This window comes from Ciconia boyciana, chromosome 2, assembly GCF_034638445.1.
Source record: "Ciconia boyciana chromosome 2, ASM3463844v1, whole genome shotgun sequence".
Taxonomy (NCBI): domain Eukaryota; kingdom Metazoa; phylum Chordata; class Aves; order Ciconiiformes; family Ciconiidae; genus Ciconia; species Ciconia boyciana.
The window spans coordinates 51768191-51788740 of record NC_132935.1 but is presented as its reverse complement, the minus strand read 5'-3'; the positions used below and the strand labels follow the sequence as shown (position 1 = coordinate 51788740).

Here is a 20550-nt window from a genome sequence, read left to right as displayed (position 1 = left end):
AGTGCTAATGCAATGTGCTTGACCTGGCTCCACTAATGCTGAAAGGAAAAAAACCCTGTACATCCCTTATGAGCTTGATAAGCTTATCTGTGTTGATGCTAAGGCTACTTTTAAAACAAAAAGAAAACCAAACATCAAACAAACAAACTTCCTATCAACAAATGCATTAAGAAGGTGAGATGAAACAATGGAATGAAGTATTAAGGACCCTTTTTAAAGACTAAGTTATTTATTACTCTTAAAATAGATATAGGCCATCTAATTACTTAAACATATTATCTTTTTTGGAGGCAGGTGGGCAGGCAGGGGGAGGAGGATGAGAAAGGACAGAGAAACATAGTGGCACAGGAGTAAAAACAGGGATTCTGTATTCTGAAGAAAAAAGGAATTTTTCTAACAGGAATAAAAATTTGAAAGAAGTCCTACAGTTTTGATGCTGTTTATTCTCCTTCCCATTTTAAAAAAGCATGCCCTCTAAATGCATAACACAGCAGCATTTTAAACTGCCTGCAGTAGCAAATTAAAAGCATATAGTATGACCACTGGCAATGTGCACAGTAAACAGCACTGTTCTTAACTGTAATAGCAGCAACCTGGCACTAACAGCTCTGGCAGACACTTCGGTACAATCCATTCCAAGTTCCGCCCCCTCCCACCCCAAACTGCAACTTCTGTGCCGCAATTTCTGCAAAGCAGAATTAAGACCTTTATGGATTTTTTTCCTGCACACACCTTATGCAAGACAGGCTTTCAATCTGCTCTTTGTATTTCAAGGGTATAACACTTTACCGCTAAAGCGACTGTGAGAAGCCTCAGATGCTTCACAACAACTCAGGAGATTTGGAGCTGCTGGTAACAGGCATTTCCCAGCATTTCCACATGTTATTGCTTGGTGCTGTTTCTAACTATACAGCAAGGGGAGGAGGAGAAAACAAAAAGGACTAAACACACACATAGTCCCTTTTGTAGGCTACTGTTACAGGCTGACAGAGGTTTATCAGCAGTAAGTACTTTCAGCCTATTGCAGGGTCTAATGGAGAGAAGAACTCTTCTCAATTCACCCTTAGCTGGAAGCAGATTACGGGCCAACCAGCTAACCTCTGATCTGGCCACTGTCTGGCCAGTAACACCATGGGGCGGAAGACTGAGATACTAAGGGGAAGGGAGAAGAGCAAAATTAAAGTAGTTGGGGTTTTTTTGTTTGTTTGGGGTTTTTTGCTGTTGTTGTTGTTTTTCACAGTCAAAGTAAAAAAAATTTGCTACCACAAAGTACTTTAAGAGTTAAAAACAAGAGAAAATACTTTTACTGAAGGAATATTGCTCTGACCAAGTCTTACCTTCTTGAATTGTGAAAGCAAATAAAGCATAAGCAGCAAATTAAAAAAAAAAAAAAAAAAATCCCTCTCCCCAACAAGTTTTCATTTGTGCCTCAAATGAAACAATCACTTCACATCTTTTATCATAGCTTTCTGATTACCTACCATTCCAATGCATTTTCTTAAGATACTCCAGATACTGAAGTCATTTCTGGAAAACATCGGAGATGGCAAGCTTGTTCTGCAGAAAGGAACAGGGAAGAATGCAGAAGTGAGAAAAGTTTTCCATTACTAACCGTGACTAAGAAACCCAAATACTCTTTTTCGAAAGTAACAGTTTTCCAATTTTTAAGTTAAAAACCAAGGGGGAACAACAGTGCTACTCTGAAGCACTTTAACTGTTTTACCTGCACAGAATTTCTCCAAAACCAGAACCATTCCCTTCATTTTGCATAACAGCAGTGGAAGAGAATTTCTACATCAGTTATGAGAACAGTGTTTTCACAATGGCACCATTAAGATATTTAGTTGTGTCTGTGAGAAAAAGTAAGTTCTTTCTGAGTAGGTACATAGGTATGTTCACTATATCTGAACAGATTTGAGGGTTAAACAGTGGGGGGTTTTTTTTGCTAGTCACCTGTATACTGACAATGAAGGGCCATGACATTTATTGCCTATATTAAAATCAGCCCTCAGGAACAACAGAAAAAGCAGCATCATTCAAGAACAGAAAACACAGCAGCCTGTTCTACAGGGGGCTGACATATCCTGAAGCAAGTCTTAAACATACTTTCAAGACCAACATTTAGGCTGTGTAATACAGCCTGTATTTCTCAGCTTTACGAGAAATCAGGCACAGATTTTGTTCAGTTTTCTTACTGCTACTGACCAGCTCAACTATTAATCCAATTTACCTACAGAAGGGCTTAAATATAGGTCAACGCCCTTTGTCCACAACAACACTAAAGTTCGTGTTTGGATCATGAAGTTATTACCAAGGAGAAAAATTCTCAATAGATAAGAATTACCTACAGCTCACTCAAACTGCATGAACTATTTGAGTTTCAAAGTTTAGTTAACTCTGTCTAAATAATCGTGTTGCCCTCCTAACCAAGGTGGTCTTGTCTCCCCTCGAAGTAGCTAAAGCAATATCTTTTTTAGAGTGTGAACAGGCTGTAGCTGCCTCCTCCACCCCACTTGCCTGATAAACAGAAACATTGCCATGAGAAAAAAATAAAATTAGGGGAAAAAAAAAAAAAATCTATTCAGGTTGTTAGTTTCAGTAGCCCTACTTGCTGTGTTACCTCCCATACTTATCTGCTACTGAAACACCTTTACCAGGGCTGATGTTTCAGTTTTCAGAAAGAACAAAACAAAAAAATACTCCTTAAAATACAGCAAGCCCCATCCAATCAAAAACCTAGTCATATGCCTGAACTCCTCACAGTACCAAACTATGTTTTGTTAGCAAATAGCTAACAGCCTAAAACTGACTTATTTTACTCAGCTCCCATGCAGGGATGAGTGGGTAGGAAGATTTATTTTAATTGACCAACATGGTATCACTCACTCCCTATTCTGATTTTCCACTAATACAAAAATATTTTGTGAAACAGATCATCTTGAATAATATTAAGTATAAAATACTTCTGTGGATGCTTTGATACAAATGTCCAGGAGAGGACAGTGTCCACCAAGTATTCAGTCTAATCTTCATTTGTAGTGTTTACTTATTTTTTCTGTGTATTCTTTAATGAAGGCAATTAGCAGAGCAGGTATTTGTGTTTAAGTAAGCCCTTCTGCACATAACACACACTCATATGCCTCTAGTTTACTGAAGTATACACAGGGATTGCTTTCCTTACATATTAAAACTTAGGTTTTCATTAAAGTTAACCTGTCCCTCCATTCAATTTTTTAATTACTTGAAAGTTGGCATTAAGCTTCAGCCATTCATCCATATTTCTTCATATATCAGCCAAACCTGATGTGGGAGTCAGTTCTTTTCTCCATATAACACACACATACCGAAGAAACAAAGCCATTTTAACCCACCAAGAAAGATCCTAGGGACAAGTAAGGACATGTGGAAAAGTGAAAGGCAGCCAAGATGTGAGGCCTACTAACCTTGACACACTCCCTGTGATTAAGGGAAAGGTTTGTGAATGCAAAAATTTCCTTCCAGATGTCAATTTTAGAAACAACTCAGGAAGTTAATTTTAGCTTTAACTGACAAAAACATCTGCTGGAATTTCTGTGCAGTAGAACAGATAAGATGAATTTAAGATCATTCACTTAAAAGAAAACACTTATTTGAAGCATTATCTATAGTAGATCAGCCACTACAGGAATCTTGTGGGGAAGACGACATATGGTGTGAAAAAGGCATGTTTAGCCTGCTCTTCATGTAAACCTGATCAAATAACCTCCCGGCTCCCAAAAAGCCAAAGCCAAACACAAACACGTTGACATTCCTAAAGGCCCCCAATGAGGGGACCAAAGGGAAAGCTGACTACAAAAACTCAGCAATAAGAGGGAAACAGCAGTGATAAGTGGATGTTAAATGTTGGCAGGTATTACAGAACATTTTTGTGCAAGGGTTGGGGGGGGAGGAGGGTGTTGGTTGTTTTTTGTTGTTTGTTTGGGTTTTTTTTAAAGTTTGGCTCAGATTAAGTTTCCCTCTTAAAAAGAAGTGATTTGAATACTTCCACATTTAATGTACTATTCTCCTATCTCTCAAATCCTCTCCCAAAAAGTTTTCAAAAATTAAGTCCACTCTCAAACCAACCTAAACTACAAGAAGTCACATCGCCTACATTCTTTCAAACACTCTATGAACAATCAGTAGGATGCAAACTACATTTAAAAAAATCAGAACAAGACAGCAGGTAAGTGGCACCGGCTTCACCTACCTATATATGTACATGTCACCACTTTTAATTCCTTGGAACCAACAGATTTATTCCTACATCTCCAAAACCAAAACACACACACCTCCCATCAAAAAATGACCTCCACCTCCCTGTGCAAAACCCTCACCACTCAAGTAAGAGAGGCAGATTAGAAGTCAGGTTTTCTAGATGAAGGTAGGAAATAGTCTTATTTATACTGACTGCTAAACAGTGTTAGGTACTCTCAACCCAAATGCAGCTGCAGATCCTCTATTCATCTGTGGAACTGCAGGAAGTTATCAAGATTTTATGCAAAATAAATTAATCTGGTCTATTCTCTAAGTGACTTGTTTCCATGTGGTTATCACAAACAAAAGAAACAAAAAAGTTGTAACAAACTCAAGGGTGTAAGGATGGAATTAAGTGCTGTCAAAATGTTCTGACCCCCTCACTTTGCACAGCATCAAGAAGTTAAGGTTTCTGCTCCAAAAAGTACACAGGTGGCATCACAGACAATGCATATTTGACCACATGCCCTCTAATGAGCCCTCAAACCAAGAGAGGCACAAACTGAAGCCAGCAGCTCCAGGTAGGTAACACAGTTCTAAAGTCAGAACTGCAGTCAGACATGGCAAACAGATCCCGTACCAGGGCAAACATCGCTCCCACCAAGAGCCTCAGAAATGAGGCTAGAAACACCACACAACTCCCATCCCCTGAGAAGGTTCTCTTGGAGGTAAGATTTAAATTGGCTGAGCTCTGGGGAGAAATAGTTTGCATCAATATATTTGTGGACAAATCCCATTGTGTCACCAAGGTGCCAGGTAAAAAAGCTTGACATTACAGCTCAACCCAGAATGTGCTCTACAGGCATTTAATCACATAAAATATGACCATACATTCTTAGCTATACATCAAAAAAAATGTTTTCAATTTTCTTTAGTAGTAAGTTATTAGCCAGCCAATTTATGCACTCATTTTACTCCAACATCCTATATTCTCTTTACTACTAAAAGACACATAACTCAGATAAACAACTTACGCAGAGGTACTTGTTTATTACTCTTCATTCCCCCTTATAAAACCAGCAGAGTTTAAATGCTCCTCCAGTCACCTGCTCCCTAGAGTTCTGACAACATAGTGCAGCATTAGGGAAACTTGCCAAGTTGTTTCTTTTTTATAGTAAACAGAAGATCAATTCCTGGTAAAACTCTTCAAGACAATGCATGTCAACATGCATCATAATTTTCATGTTGATCATGAATTGCCTCCTTTCTCCTCATTGTTTCCAAGGCAATGAATGCAATTCAGATGTCCACCTTCACCTAGTGCTTCCCCCCCACCCCTGAACTTCCTGCTCTAATTAGGGAAGGCACTTAGCCAAGGCCATAAATACCACCCTCGCTAACAGCACAAGAGTGCAGAGCAACATGCTTAGTTAGCTGCTTTATGTTACCTTCCCAAACCACCCCATTACTCCACCCAAGCCCTCATTTGCCTTAGTCGTTGTCTGGTATGGGAGTGATATACATGCAGAGGTTGAACCGTGAAAAAAATCAGGTCTCTGACATTACCACATACTTCAACAGTCACTACAATTTAACTATTTAAGATACCAAGTAATTAAAGCATGTCTTGCTTGCTTCTGCAAGATTAAAGATTAATTTCCTGTTTTTACAGAAATCTGGTGTCCCCATCATCATTCCGCACATTCAAAACACTTCCAAAGTAGTCTTTTTGAAATACACTGAAGTCTGGCTTGATGTGTAGCACAAACATTATATTGCCCCCTCACTGAAACTGGAGAATAGTGGTGTCTATTACATCTCATTAACTTCAGACCTATTGTCCTCCTTTATCAGCAAGGAAACAAACAAAAATGGATCATTTGACAACACAAAATAAGCACATAAAACATAGATGAGACTTTTAGAATAGGACTCCCTTTGTTCACATTTGAGTTTCTGATGCTAGGCTAGCAATATTTTTCATTCATTCCCGATACCAATAGAAGGATCAAATGACTGGAAATTAAAGAGGCAATAGGAGGCATAGGTCATTAAAGATACATGAAGGAATTAAAATCCACATAGATTTCAATAAGATCTATTAAAAAACAAGCATGTCCATTTTTACATAGCACATTATATTTTATTTTTACTTATTCATATTTAATCACCAAAAAGCAAGATGTAAAGGAACACACTAGCCTTGGAAAAATATTCTTTATAAAATCATAGCACAACCAACTACTTGTCAATCACCCCTAACAAAGTTTTTAAAGTTTTCACAGTTAGCTTTTCAGAGATTCCTGTGGTCTTTTACTCACCATTAATGCATATTATAATACCTTAAGAACAGGCAACATCCTACCTGTGTTTTTTGATTCCGTTAGACAGAGACTCCCCACTGCCACAAACCTTTTCTTCACACATGCTTGAAGTTATTGTATCTTTTGAATCCATGCTGTCCTCTAATGAGTAAGCTGTTGTTGTTTCAAACCCACTTAATGATTTTTCAGATTCTGAATCTGCAAAAGAGCAGGTGCATGTTAATGAATCTGCAGCCTGTGCTAGACTTCAGTCACTAACAGATCTTCCCTCTTTGTACAAAACTGAAACCTAAGTAGGCTACTGTGTCCTGATGACAGCATCCATTTGGTAAGTAACTAGTACTGTCACAGACCACTGCAGCTCTGTATCTAGGTATAGACTAAAGAGATTGCGAGATAAGCATGAACACAGTAGATTAAAAATCCTCTATCAAACAGAGCCAAAATATGACATTTTTATTAAATTGAAGCTACTATAACTTGCTTAGGACAAGTACCAGTGTCATGTAGATGCCAGTATGTTACCTAACTAAATACCAGTTAGGTCAACATTCAAGTATTGACTCCTCTCATATAAGATTTCAGTTTGGTCTAAATTCTTAGACGCTCGGTGCTGTTCAGTAACCTTCACTTCCCAACTTACTGAACAAGTATCAAAGAACAGAAAGAGATGTTGTACACAGTGGATTACATTAGCCACGCAAGTCCCAGCAAAGTTGAAACGATAAGCTCACCAATCAATAAGATAAACTTTGTACTGTGGAAGGCAGGTTAATAGTACAATCCACATCACACCTAAAACTAAAAACAGTATCAACACCACCACCTTATTTCCAACCAGGGTTTTGGTCAGGTAGTGCTTGACCAGGTCTAGAGAAGAGACAGTCTTGCCCCAAATCATAAAGTTAAAATTTCCTGGCAAAGGGCTGTATTTTTGTTCCACGTTTTTCTTTCAAACTTGACAAGAATGTCAAAAGATTATCCAATTGCAAGTTCCAAGAAGCAAGGGAACAGCTCAAGACAAGTAAAGATGCACCAATTTCTGTTCCATTGGGAAATCTTTTAGCAGAAACCAGGTACAACACTGAGTGATAAACAGCTTAATGCAAGCCTCACCACTTCTGAAAAAAAGTGAACCCAAACCATAGTAGACACCATTCCTGCTATGTACTTCTTTCAGCATATGCTACTGCTCTTGGCTGCAAATACCCAGAGAAATAATTGCAAGATTAGTCATTCTCTCACACACTGATTCTAATTCAAAACTAGTAATCAAAACCTGCTGAAGTAGTAGTTCATCCAAAAGAATATCTCAGTCACAGCTGTCGATTGCCAGGTGCTTTCTTGTTTCCTCTTAAAAAATGATGCCAGTAGCTTCTCCAGAACATGTAAATTATATGTTGCTTTGGTGAAGGGGACAGTGACAAGAGGACTTTCTACTACATCCAGATTACAGAAGGGTCAAGAACAGGACAAAATCCTGATGAATGGATGGGCTGTGCCACAATGTCTCCATCCTCTCTAGAGAGAGTGAGATCTAGAAGCATAAAGGAGATCTTTGCTTTCATTAAAAACATCCATCCCTATCCTCGTCAAGACAGTACTGAAATTAAGCCAGTTGCTAGGGAATGAAAAGAACTGCCAGCTGGTGCTGAGGATATGTTAAAAAAGTGGACTGGCACTCCAGAGAATCTTCTCACAAGTTTCCCCAAATTTGTCAGTCTAGTTCTGTGCCAAATTACGATATAAGATATCAAACCATTAGTTTGGTGGGTACTGTATATAACAAGTAGAATAAGGAGAAGCATTTTTACTTGTGGACAAATCTGTTGTATAAAATACAGATTTCTCCAGAGATCGTAAGCCCAGGTAGTCGGGAAAACACTGATGCGTATCCAAATATCACAGAGGAAGAGACACTCTAGCAGTGTAACACAACTTGGGCCTCGGCATCCTGACCACATGACAAGCTATAAATCCCTTCAAGGTAAGTATTCCACCTCTCTATTGAAAGAGCTGCTCAACTGTGCCAACAGTTATCATGACAAGAAAAGCGTGAAGCAAACCCTGTAACATAAAGCAAAGAGTCTGCCTCCTGTAAGGCTCCTTTCTTCTTCTGTACCATTTGGGACTGTCTTGTTTTCAGACAAGAGTTACAACACACAACGCGCTCCATCTGAGTTTCTGCAACAGACCTACGACTCCAGAGGTGGAAAGGGTGGAATTATGCTGGACTGAGCTCAGCACCTGCAAAGCTCTCTGGAGCTGTAGACGCCGACTAGCCAGCCTTCTCCAGGGCATGTGCCTTACTTAATACAAGAGCATCTATACAATAAAGAACAGTAGAAGAATGAAACCAGACAATGTTATACAAAATTGCTCTCTAGAGACATCTCTACCATTTTCCTGAGAAATGGCTCTCATTGAGAAAGTATGTCTACAACAGCTCCTGCCATCAAAGATATCAATCTGCAATCCCTAAACCTCAGCTACCTCCTTTGACCCAACGAGCTTAACAAGCCTTGAGAGTTTGTTTAGGTGTCAGAGTGAACAAGCCTAGTATTGTATTGTGAGCACAGATCAACAGGCAACTCAAACTGAGCTTTTCCCTGTGTACTTGCAGCTAACTCTTTTCTGAATTAAGATTTGCATACTCCCCCGTCACTGCAAAAAAAGATTTGTATTCACAAGTTGCTACAGAGCAGCTGTCAAACAGATGACTAGGAGAAAATGAGATTTTTTTTTTTTTCCCCTATTGAGCTTAAGGGGGTGTGGGCTGAGGAGGGGGGAGAAAGACTAAGAGTCCCTGTTCAGAAGCCAAAATTTTTAAGTGATCTTTGAGACAAGACCAGGCTGACTAGGAAGTACTCCAGCTCACGAAACCTGAAGTGTCAGGGTAACAGTAAAAACAGCGGCTACATTTTGCAAGAGTGGGAGAGCAAGGGGAAACAGCAGAAGCAATGACAGAAACTTAATTCAAGGGAAGTTCATCTCCTATTGCAACAACTGGTAAGTCTTCAGTTCCAGACAGAAAAGTTTGGCCAATGTATTTGATTAATAAATACACCTGAGAAAGGTAGTGTTTAACCACTGCCAAGGCTGGGTTTGAATTCTGACCATCCCTGAGATACTTGAATTCATTCTTTTAAGTATATTCAAGGCAAGAAGTCCACAGGCAGCAGTGTTCTCACAGAGGTTGTGGAGTATTTTTGGCATGCGTTCAAAAACAGCCACTTGACAAAACTACCCTAAACGTGGAAGGAAGGGTAGTAAGTTTCTATGCTTTTTGTACAATTTTTACTTTTAAGTGAGCTGATAAATGGAGACAAACTAGGAAGTGAGCAAAAGCAACAGAACTAGTCTACTACTTCTTGTACCATTTAGGAGCATTATTTATAAACACAGCGCCCATTAGTGGTACGTAACACTTGAAGCTGTACTATGACAGGTTAGCTTTAGATTGTACTAAATATTCCTGTAGCTAAATAACTGCCTTTATAGTAAGACTGCATCTATGTAAAACCATCAATAGCCCGTTCAACACACGCAAAAGCTGTGTTTGCAGAAAAACCCACCTCTCAGATAAACCCTTTAAAGAGAAAAATCAGGATAGTCCTAAGCTCTTCCCGAACTGGGTGTGCAATTTGCATATAATCAGGGAATCTTATCTGCAAGGCAAAAATCAATTAATTCTTGACCTGCTTAGCCATTTTTCAGCATTGTGGATGGACTCTGCGTTTGTATTCTGTTTTCATATGCTTCCTGAGGTCTGCATACTTAATCAAAGCTAATAACTTCTCCAGCTCTCTAGGAGATGCATTGGTCTTATTAAGTTTTGCTACTTGTTTAGTGCTTCTTCCCTTCCCCAACTCCCGCCCCCTTCCACCCCACCCTGCTTTAAACATAGAAGCAGAGTTTGACACGTTAAGCATTCAATCCTGAAACCCAGCGCTCCAGCACTCCATGTGCTACTGAGTTTAATTACACATTTCCACCACTCCCACGGCAAGAGGATCAGCGCACCGGGAAGCACTGTTAACTGACCTATTGCTGTCAGAGTTCAGATTAAGAACACCCTTAACTTTGCTGTTCTTAACACTGGATACCACGCTTTGGGAACACAAATAACTCCCATTTCCTGTAGGTTCTTCCTTTCATGTTCAGTGTCTACTGCTCTCCCATTGCAGGGATTTAACCGCAACAGTCAGAAAGCATTGATAACAGCGTATCACTTAAAAATAAAAGGAGGAGAGACTTCAGCAAATAAACTACTACTTCAGTAAGCAATCTTACCACATTACAAACATTTTCCTCACCCCAGTTTTGGAAAAGAATGAGGATATTTCTGTAATTGTGCCCACAGTTTCTACAAACAGAACTACACAACACAGAGTTTTATCAGTGACCAATTTAGTCTATGCCAACATTAGCAGGTAGCATGGCTCAGTTGGAGCAGATTTGCAAGCCAAACAGATGGTGCTGAGGACTTGACACTTGAACTAGCTACATTTCTGGTGGTGTTCTCTTCATAGTAGCTCTGCTTTCCTACCATGGACTGCGTGTCCAATAGCAACTGGACTGTATCTTCTGATTCAGCTTCATTCAGGAGTCTGGTTCATGCAATCACATTGCTCTACAACGTGAATCAGAGCATGGTAAATGGGGACAAGTATCTGCTGCTGTGAACATATCCTCTTTAATACACTTCTTGTTCAAAAACCTCTTTGAAAAATCTTGCACTACTCTGAATTGTCACAGCTACTGATAGTTTTGTTGAGAGTAAACAAGCAGAAGTGTCTAATATGCAGACAACATTCTTTTAAAAAAAAAAAAAAAAAAAGCAGTGGCTTCTTCTTTCAACCTGTCAAGTCAAAGCTAACGATTCTTCAGCTCAGAGTGCAAGCCTAGTTATGCAATACTCTCACTTCTAAACTCACTCCTACGGTGGAGATTTAAAAATTCAGAGAACTGTAACTAGAAAAAGATGGTATCCTAATAGAAAAAATAGTCTTGAAGTAGTGGCATTTTTCCACTGACAGACATTATAGCTTGTCACATCACCCTGTCAGAATACATTGGTGTTTGCTCAATCTCCTATACAGCCTAGAAAGACAATTCATGAATGTCTATCCAAAATCAAGATCATTTAACTTAATAAAATACTATCAGATTGCAAATGAGGTTTAGCAAAAGCTTTGAAGACCAAGTCCTAGTAGTTTAGATTTCTGGAGATACAAATTTTTAGCTTCTGACAATTAGGCCTAGTCACTGCTCTGTTATGAAAATATTTATGATCATATCCCCTGTCTCATTAGCCCAGGAAAGACGACCCATATTCCCAAACTCTGAGCCAGGGTCATATATCCCCAAATCCTCTGCTCTCACTGTATTCTTGTCATACAGAGATAAGAAGCCTTCTAGTTGAGACGCCACAGACGTGGCAGAAAAGCAAGGGGGTTATTACCAGAATCCCAGTGATTAGCAAGAGAACCCCACCCCAAACCACACCCACAAAAAAATAATTCCTTTTCTGCTCACAGTGAAAGTCATAGCATACATCCAGCAGCCAGGAAAATACGTCACATTTCCCTTTCTCCAGCCCCCCCCCCCCAAATCAGTGCCCTTCCCCCAAACACGTGCCTTCAGAGACAGAGAGGACCCTAATCACTGCAAAGCACTGGATGTGAACAACCTAGAGAGGAGAATGTAACACAAGTCTGATGAAGTTGACAGACAGTCAAGAAAGTGAGTCTGTCCTGGAAAATTATTTAAATTGCAATCAAGATGAATTATGTCAAGTGACTTCTCCTGAAGGAGAAGAGAATTGACACGTTTTTTAGATGTCACACACACACACACTCAACAAGTTTCACAGTTATGCAAGTCCACTCAACGTGATTTGTTTGCAGCTTCAAGTGACAAAAACACCACCTCTCCCAGGTAGAGAGGAGGCTTTGGACACTTTCATTCAAGAAGATGTAGAGACTAGATCAGTTATAAGATGTATAGACTAACAGCTCTTTAAAGCTGAGTACTCTTTCATATACACAAGCCTGGCTGGAGAGACTCCATTCCAGCAGCACCAGATAAACAACTGTTCTCTGCTTTGTTGAGACAAGCAAAAGCGCCTGAGGCTTTTCAGCAGAATCATTCCTTTGGTTCTGGTTGAAGAACCTGTTTCTAGTGTTCCTCAATCTCTTCTCCTCCTTGAAGGCTTGATGAATTTGTTACTGTGCCAAGCAGCAAAGTCTGCTGTTGACTCGCTGTGTTCCTGTGCTAGTGCTATAGTTGAGCATAGACTCCACTTTGCCTGTTTTTATTCTCTGCTTAAGTTGCGCACTGCAGAACACCTATCAAAGAGTCTGGGAACACTGCTTTTCTCCTCTGACAGAAGCATCAGACAGTTCAGCTTGCAGAATAAGTAACTCCACACTTGCTTGTGAAGTATGCCATCACAACCTAATTATCTGCTACAGTTAGACTATGTTCAGCCTCAAGTTTTCTCAGATCCTTCATAGTTGTAGACAGCTGTGCGCTGCAGGATGACCCAGTTAGAGCTATTACTGAGCTGGACTATGTACAGCCTCTCTATACAAATGCATGTTGTAATCATCTTGCGCAGTTCAAAGTTTTCCAAAATCACCATTTGCATGTTCTGCACATGAAAATATTAGATACTAAACTGAAGAGCAGACAGGGAAAGAAAAGGTATTTCAGAAATGCACACAGGATCTTGATTCATCCTTTTCTTCCACCTGTGACACTTAAGGTATACAAAAGTGAAACAGAACAAGCCTTTCTTAACCTCATTATCCCTCAAAACTAGGGATCTTTATGGACTGATTTTAACAACAAAACAAAAGAAAAACCATACACCACCATAGAGAAAGCAAGTCAGAAGGCTACCAGATACAGTTACATCTCCTAAAATAGGAGCCTTAAGTTTTGCTATTTAAAAAAAGGGCACAGACACCCAAGCAATCAGACCTTTCATGGCTGCCCTGTGGTTTTGTAACTTTCTGTCATACTAAGGTGAAACAATACAATTCTACAAGTGAACTCAGGTAAATTTTTAGAGGCCCGCTCATAAAGCACATGAAAGATTCTCCCAAAATTAGTTCCACATTAGAAAGGCAGAGATTTCACTTAAAGTAAGACTGTTCCCACCCCCTCATCACCCTCCAATACATTCACCACACACATGCTGGCTACACACTCACATTCTGGACATCATTACTTACCTGAGACAGCATCATAGAACTGCTCTTCACTGATGATGCTGAGAGGCGGAGATCCCTTAACCAGAGACTGCTCTAGTTCATGATGTTCAGTAGCTAGTGTCTCTAATGCTTCTGACAAGATCTTGTTTTTCTCCTGCTCATGCTCCAGTTTCAAATTCCTCACCTATAAGTAGATACATGTATGAATAAAATCTCATCTCTCCGAAGAATGTGTAGCTGGAAGCTATTCAGAAGATAGATTCTAATAAATAAATAAATGGCAATCAGCTGGAACTAAAACCACATGGATTAATGAGAATATTACAGTATTTTTGTGATGACACGGTTGTTAATCAGCATTTTCAATAGCTGAGAAATCTAACAGTATAAATCACAATTCCACAAGTGAATTCAAGTCAGATAACTATACCTTAAAACTGAGGGGAAATATTTACAACTCTACTTGGATGACCTTAACTATGGAGTTAGCGATCAGTTTCTACACGCACCAAGCTCCTTGTACTAGTCTGCTCTAATTTGGGCCAAGCAGCATCATCTAAATTGAATTACAGAGCAAATGTGAATGCCAGCTACAAATAACTGCAACTGAACTATGAGCTGAAAACATTTAACCCTGAGGATTACAGAAGGAGGTTAAAAAAAGATTCCTCTACTAACTGATTTAACGTCGATATAAACAGCTCTCCCTCTCCACTCCCAAAACAGTTTACAGAGGAGCCAGAAGCTGACAAAAAAAAAAGAAGCCCAGCCACCAGATGGTGGGCCTTTTTAAGCCCACACATGCAATCGGGTCCGGCGAGGATGATGTTATCCACATTTTGAGTCCAGGACTAGTAAAGGCAGAGCAACATGTCCTTCCTATTTCCTCCTCAGTTTTTTTGCTGGTGCTTTCCTGCCTCCTCTTTCTGCCAGGGGAGGGGAGAGGGCTGTAGCTGAAGGGCCTCTTCTCCCAGCCCAGCAAGGCTTCCATGTGCTGCTGCTACTTCAATCCCTAAACCATTGACTCTTTTCCTTTCAGTTCCTTTCTCCCTTCCAGTCCCTTTTTAAAAGCATCCCCAGCCCCTGCCTTGTCCTCCAGTCTACCCTCAAAGGTCAGTTTAGAACACTAATTCCCCCTCCACTAAGAACAGGCAAGGACATGACAATCTCTTGGAACAGTTACAGGGACAACTTACACACTTTCCTAAGCAACTTACACTTATACCAACATCACCTTTTTGAATCTAATTTAAGAACTGTTCGTATATCCTATCTGGTTACATTTTACATTAAAGCTTTACTTTGGAGGCTTCAGCCCCCTCAGTTATAACAACCACTCAAACAGTGGATTCAGAATCAGGCACAAACGAGGGGGTGCAAATTTAGAAGCTAGAAAGGAGATATTGAAGCAGATATGCCACTTCCGGAGAAGAGTTTCTATGCTGGCAGTAACATATCCTCTGTAGAAAGATTTATGGAAGAAATTTTCACCCCCTCAGTTGTGCCAAATACTAAATCAGCTGGTTTGGCTGCCAGGCTCTGAGTGTAAATGGGCAATCCAATTAAATGATAATTAAAAGAGTATAAAATTGGGTTGCTAATTGAAAGCAATAAAACCAGTAAGTCACTTACTGTCTAATAGTTTTACCCTGAACAAAAAGAAAAGTCTGGACTAGTTACTGTCACTTTCATTTAAAGATCACTCTGACAGTACCAACGAAGCCAATTACTGCAGTGTTTCATACAAACCAGACATGCCACTGCAAAAGATCTCTTATAAAGCAGTTTCTGCAGGGGTTACATTTTGTATGGTATCAAATAGTGAAGAAAACGCCCAGCTGGAGAAACAGCATCAGTATTTCACTCTCCTGAGAGAGGGAGGGTGGAGGACTGAAAATAAAATGGTACTTTTCGTTCTTATGAAACAGCAAAGTAAAACTAGTTATTAAAATGGTATTTGCAATTATTTTGCAGTATTGAAGTAGATGCCTTTATGCTCTAACGTTTTGTTTTGATAAATGATTTGAGTGATTTAAATCTTTACCTAAAACTTAAGTTTCAATGTTATTTAACAGCAAATTGAAAGGAAATTGAAATATATCTAACAAAACCCAGATGAACTTTTTTTTGCATTCCCTAGAAGCACAGTAGCGTGATTAAACAAGCAACAACAGATCTAGGCTTAAGATAACACTCCCTCCCCTCCCCCCTTATTGCCTTTAAGGTTCCTCTGCCCTATCATAATGTACAGCTACTCAGAATTGCAGAAGGTGTATTGGAAACAAATTCCCTTTTTGGAAAATAAATAGCCAGCTTTATAGTAAGGTTCACTTTTCTGTGTACTTCTAGACTTCCTAGCTGCTAAACACTTACTAGCACAGCAATTAAACATTACTAGGAGGTAACAAAAAAAAGCTTTTCATCTGTTACATTAGCAGCACAACGCTAGCCAGAAGCTAAGGAAAAAAGAAAACATGTTTAAGTTTGTTGCTTGTAACCTTTGGGATGTTCATTCATATCTGAATGAACTGATTTTAAAGCAACCTTAACAATACCTGGGGGCTGGAGATGAAAGTCCAATATAAAACTTTTGCCTGCAGTACTGAGCTTGTGGGATGGACACATTCAGAGAGCTGAGAGGTGGCTCTAAGAACCTCTACATCTTAGTACTCAGTGAAAGGTAAGAGTTTACACTACCAGCTCTTTGAAGGTAGTGGTCTGGAAATGCTGTCTGTAACTATACTATGTCCTTACGCACCTCTACGGTGTCAATGTGAGAACTAAAAAAAAAAAAAGATGGTTCTACTACCATTATTTGATTGATTTCACCTCTAGAAAAGCAATGCTTGCAGAGATAGAGTTAGTACAACCTTCATGTACTCTCAGTGGAGAAATAACCTTGTTTTAAATAAGCATTCTGTTTATTTCTTAAACACAAAGCAGCTTTAAGCGATACCACCATTTTGTCACCTTGTCTTTTATTATTGACGAGATAAATCTCCTAAAACCTTCCTGCAGTAATTTGGCTATAAGGGCGTGATGTTTTGTTTTTTTTTCCAGAACTGCACACTCCATTCTCCCAAGCTTAACAGGAAATATGCAGACAGATTGGCACTATTTTCAAAGCATAAAGTTTATTGAACAACATAATGGACCAACCGAGTGACAAGTTTTCCCAACATGTAAGAAGTAGATTGCTGTTATGCATAATTTTGCCACAGTCTATTTTTCATTTGCAAGACTTGGCCAATGATTAAGTTCTGAGGTGAATTATCATCTTCCTGGCTACACCACCACCATTTTTGGAGATGACACTTCAGCTTTATCCCTTTTCCCAAAGTTTTTTCTTCCCCATCCTGTCCTTCTTCAGCATCCCAACACAAAAACAACTGCAAGATTACAGAAGGAACCTCCAGACTAGTTTTAAAAATGCTTATTAACAAAACATCTTTAGGATCTATGTATAAAGCAGGAAGAGGTGCATAAAACAACGAAGAAAACACCCGCTTTCAGAAGCATATGCATTTCAGTCTATTAAACTGGACGCAGATAGACCAACATTTTTCAGTGGAATATCATCTGATTTTGTGGAGGTGCCTTAGCTGAGTACCATGCTATTTTACATGGCGATGCAAATATTTATATAAGGTAGTAAATATCACAGCAAAATGATGCAGGTATCAGCATATACACAGCTCTGGAAATCCAGTCTGAGCACACCCAGGAAAATATCAGAAGACACATTTTATTGACAGCCTCCATAAGGCACAGCTTGTGATACAGATGTGGTTTCTGTACCTTTAGTAGTGGTGCCTGAGCTGAGAAAGAGACAGATAGCAATTCAGATTGTACTGGGTTCAGCTCCTTATCCTCCAGCTATGGAACGGCTGCCATCTTTTTGATCCCTCTCGCTGGTCCCCGCAATGCCAGTGCCACCATCAGCGTTATAAGCTTTCATTGAGCTTCACAGGGACAGCGGCACAGGGTGCTCTAGCAAGCCCAGCAAGAGGCCAGCTGAGTTCCCAATGTTCAACTGGTCAGGCTTCCTACCTTACCCTTGTCAGGAGCTATTCTGCACAAGAGCAATTACAGCTATCAGTAAAGTTGGGCTTGTGCTTGCACTGTTAGACAGCAACAGTTAAGATCAGTCTTGCTTTCATCTCTAAAGACAGTATTATTATAGTGAAACTTCAGATTTATAATGGCTGATGGAAACTATCTAGCTTTGTCTCACAGAAGTAAATAATCACTCAATCATTAACCTTATAGCTATAGACACAGCTATAACCTGATACTGAAGTCTTCGTGGTTCTGTGTCAGTGTATCGAGTCAATGCAACAATTTATTATTTTAAAAAATCATTCTCCAGCTGAAGAGGTTTGATATCCAAGTTCTGGTAACTGGTTTCACTTCTAGTTTAACTGAATGGGAATCTGCTTCCAACAGCTTCCCATAAATATTTGAGTCCTTCAGGCTGTAAGCACTGAATTGTGAGTTTAAATAGTAGAATTAAATTATTTTAGCAGTCAGACCTCCATTTATTTTAATTTTTTTTAAAAGAAAAGCAACAAGCTATTTGCAGACACTTCTATTGTCTTTCCCTGCTATTAGAAATCCTGCTAGGCACAAGAACATGGTTTAAAAGTTAACTCCTTCACTCCATATTACTAGCAGAAAATTCACGTGCCTATTCCAAAATATCAAAAAGCTTATCTGTGTGTAACAAAGAGTAGTCCCATTCCTTTCTGTACCCTCAGCCTCCATGAGGTAGGTGGGAGAGACTAGTAACATGTACCAAAACACTATGTTTTGTGGTGGGGTTTTTTTGTTTGTTGTTTTTTTTTTTTTTTTAACATCTGAAGTCTTAAACTATATCGGTGCAGCCTGTAACCAAGGCTTCTCTGTCATCCTGAAGATATCTCAGTACAATACACAAAATACTTGCTTTGTTTGGTGCTGGATGCTTTTAATTTAAATTAATGCCCAGCAACAGTGGCACTTTTGTGGGATAGAAAAGGGTCACACCACTGTATGCCCAGCTAATAAACGATCATCTCAGCAACATGCTATTGCAGCTGCAAGTAAATCCTAAAAACACCACATAGAAAGCAAGATATAGAACAAATAAAGACACCTCAACAATATGTAGGGCTACCTGCCTTTAACATTAGAATAGTAAATTAAAAGACAGCATACCTTAGCTTTAGGTTCTCCAGGACCGAGAGAGAGAAAAGACAGACTTCACAACACTGCAGTGTGGTTTAGTCGAATTTTACTTTCAAAAGCACTCAAATTCAGTGTAAGGAATAAGAATGCCCAAAATATGCAGACTTTCGAGTTGTGTAGGAAGGAAGAACTACCTCTTTCACATAGCAACCACCAGGGGATCTGAAGCCAGACTCTGCCAGTGTGCCAGTACGCTGCGTACCAATTCTGCTCTGCAGTAAGCTGAGTGCAGGAAAGCAGTCTATGACGCTGCCTCACCGATGTCTCTGACTACTCAGAAGTGGGGTTTTGGTTTTCAAAATGAATGGCTTTGTCCAACTGCCACAGAAATTCCATCCTCCCAAAAATGTCACCGCTTATGGGACATTTGCCATGAAGCACAGATGCAAAGTGCAAGCAAGCTAAGGGCTAGTCTAACACCTGTCTGGAAATTAACATATAATCAAGGAATTAGAAAAACTCTGCTATAGTAGAAATGGCAGTTTTCTGTGGACATCTCCTGACATTAAGAACTGTAATCCTGCTTTCTGTAATGAAGTAAATGCCAATCAAACCTGCCATTTGTTTCACACTACATCTATTTATATGAAACTGTTAGTTTCCAGGGTCAGCTACTCCAACAGGACATACTATCGTGAAAGACAGAACCTACAAAGCTCTGTGTTGCAACACATTACCCTATGGAAAACTACGCACAGGAAGCACTGGGAATCCAAAGCGAGGATTCTTTACCTTCTTCTGTGATCTTCATATCAAATGAAAACCCCTACCAAAATCTGAGGCTAGCAGTGCAAATCACAACCTCAATGCAGACAGTTTGATATGGACACTGTTTGTCTATCCTAACAGACAAGCTCACATAGTTGCAATTTTGCTGCTAGTACAATACAGTCCCTATTGCTAGCGCCTGCTTGCATAAGCCAGTTCTTTGTGATGCATAAGCCAGTTTAAACTAGTGCTAAGTAAATCTGTTATTCTTTCACATTTAATGTAAAATGAGAACTACATAGTTTCGAGAGGAGTCAGGTATGCCTCCACGTCTTGAAGAAAACCTGCCTTTTCATTTCATCATGGAAGAAATGTAAAGGCTTTGAATATCCTTCCCGAGGCACATCTGTTTAGAAATGGAACAGTTCTATATATTTTGTTAGCTAACTTCGAAGCATGCTACTGCAGCACTAATTCTACAGGATATGCTTCTAAGAAAAAGTGCTTTTAGATTTTCTGCTATCTAGAGTAGGACTAAGTTGTTGCTTAAGCTGCTACTGAAATGAAAACTGAAACCAGTTGCTCTCACATGGAGTTCTCATAGTTTTAACCACATTTGAGCTTCAATAGAATAAATTTTCCAGAAAGAAAATAAATAAAAAAAGACACTTGATTTTTACCTCTACTCATGAGACTTAACTCCCACTAAGCACACATTAATATATCATATGAATATGTATGATCCTGCTTTTCTCGTAACCCTCCCCCCTCCACCCCCCAAAAAAGAGGAACAGTTTCAGTATGTTTCTTTGCAAGCATGCCTCAGGTATTTGAAGTACTAGAGAAAGGAACAAGTG

At 39.5% G+C, this 20550-nt stretch overlaps 1 protein-coding gene across 5 annotated transcripts in view; it reads right to left on the bottom strand.

Moving 5' to 3' along the window:
• Window positions 1-20550, bottom strand: part of OSBPL1A (oxysterol binding protein like 1A) — a 77030-nt gene that overhangs the window by 14717 nt on the left and 41763 nt on the right. For all 5 annotated transcript variants that reach the window (XM_072852612.1, XM_072852613.1, XM_072852614.1 and 2 more), the window contains 3 exons: window positions 13781-13943; window positions 6581-6737; window positions 1482-1557 (listed from right to left, as the gene is read on the bottom strand). In XM_072852612.1, coding sequence (XP_072708713.1) covers window positions 1482-1557; window positions 6581-6737; window positions 13781-13943 — 396 coding nt within the window. The remainder of the gene's footprint in view (window positions 1-1481; window positions 1558-6580; window positions 6738-13780; window positions 13944-20550) is intronic.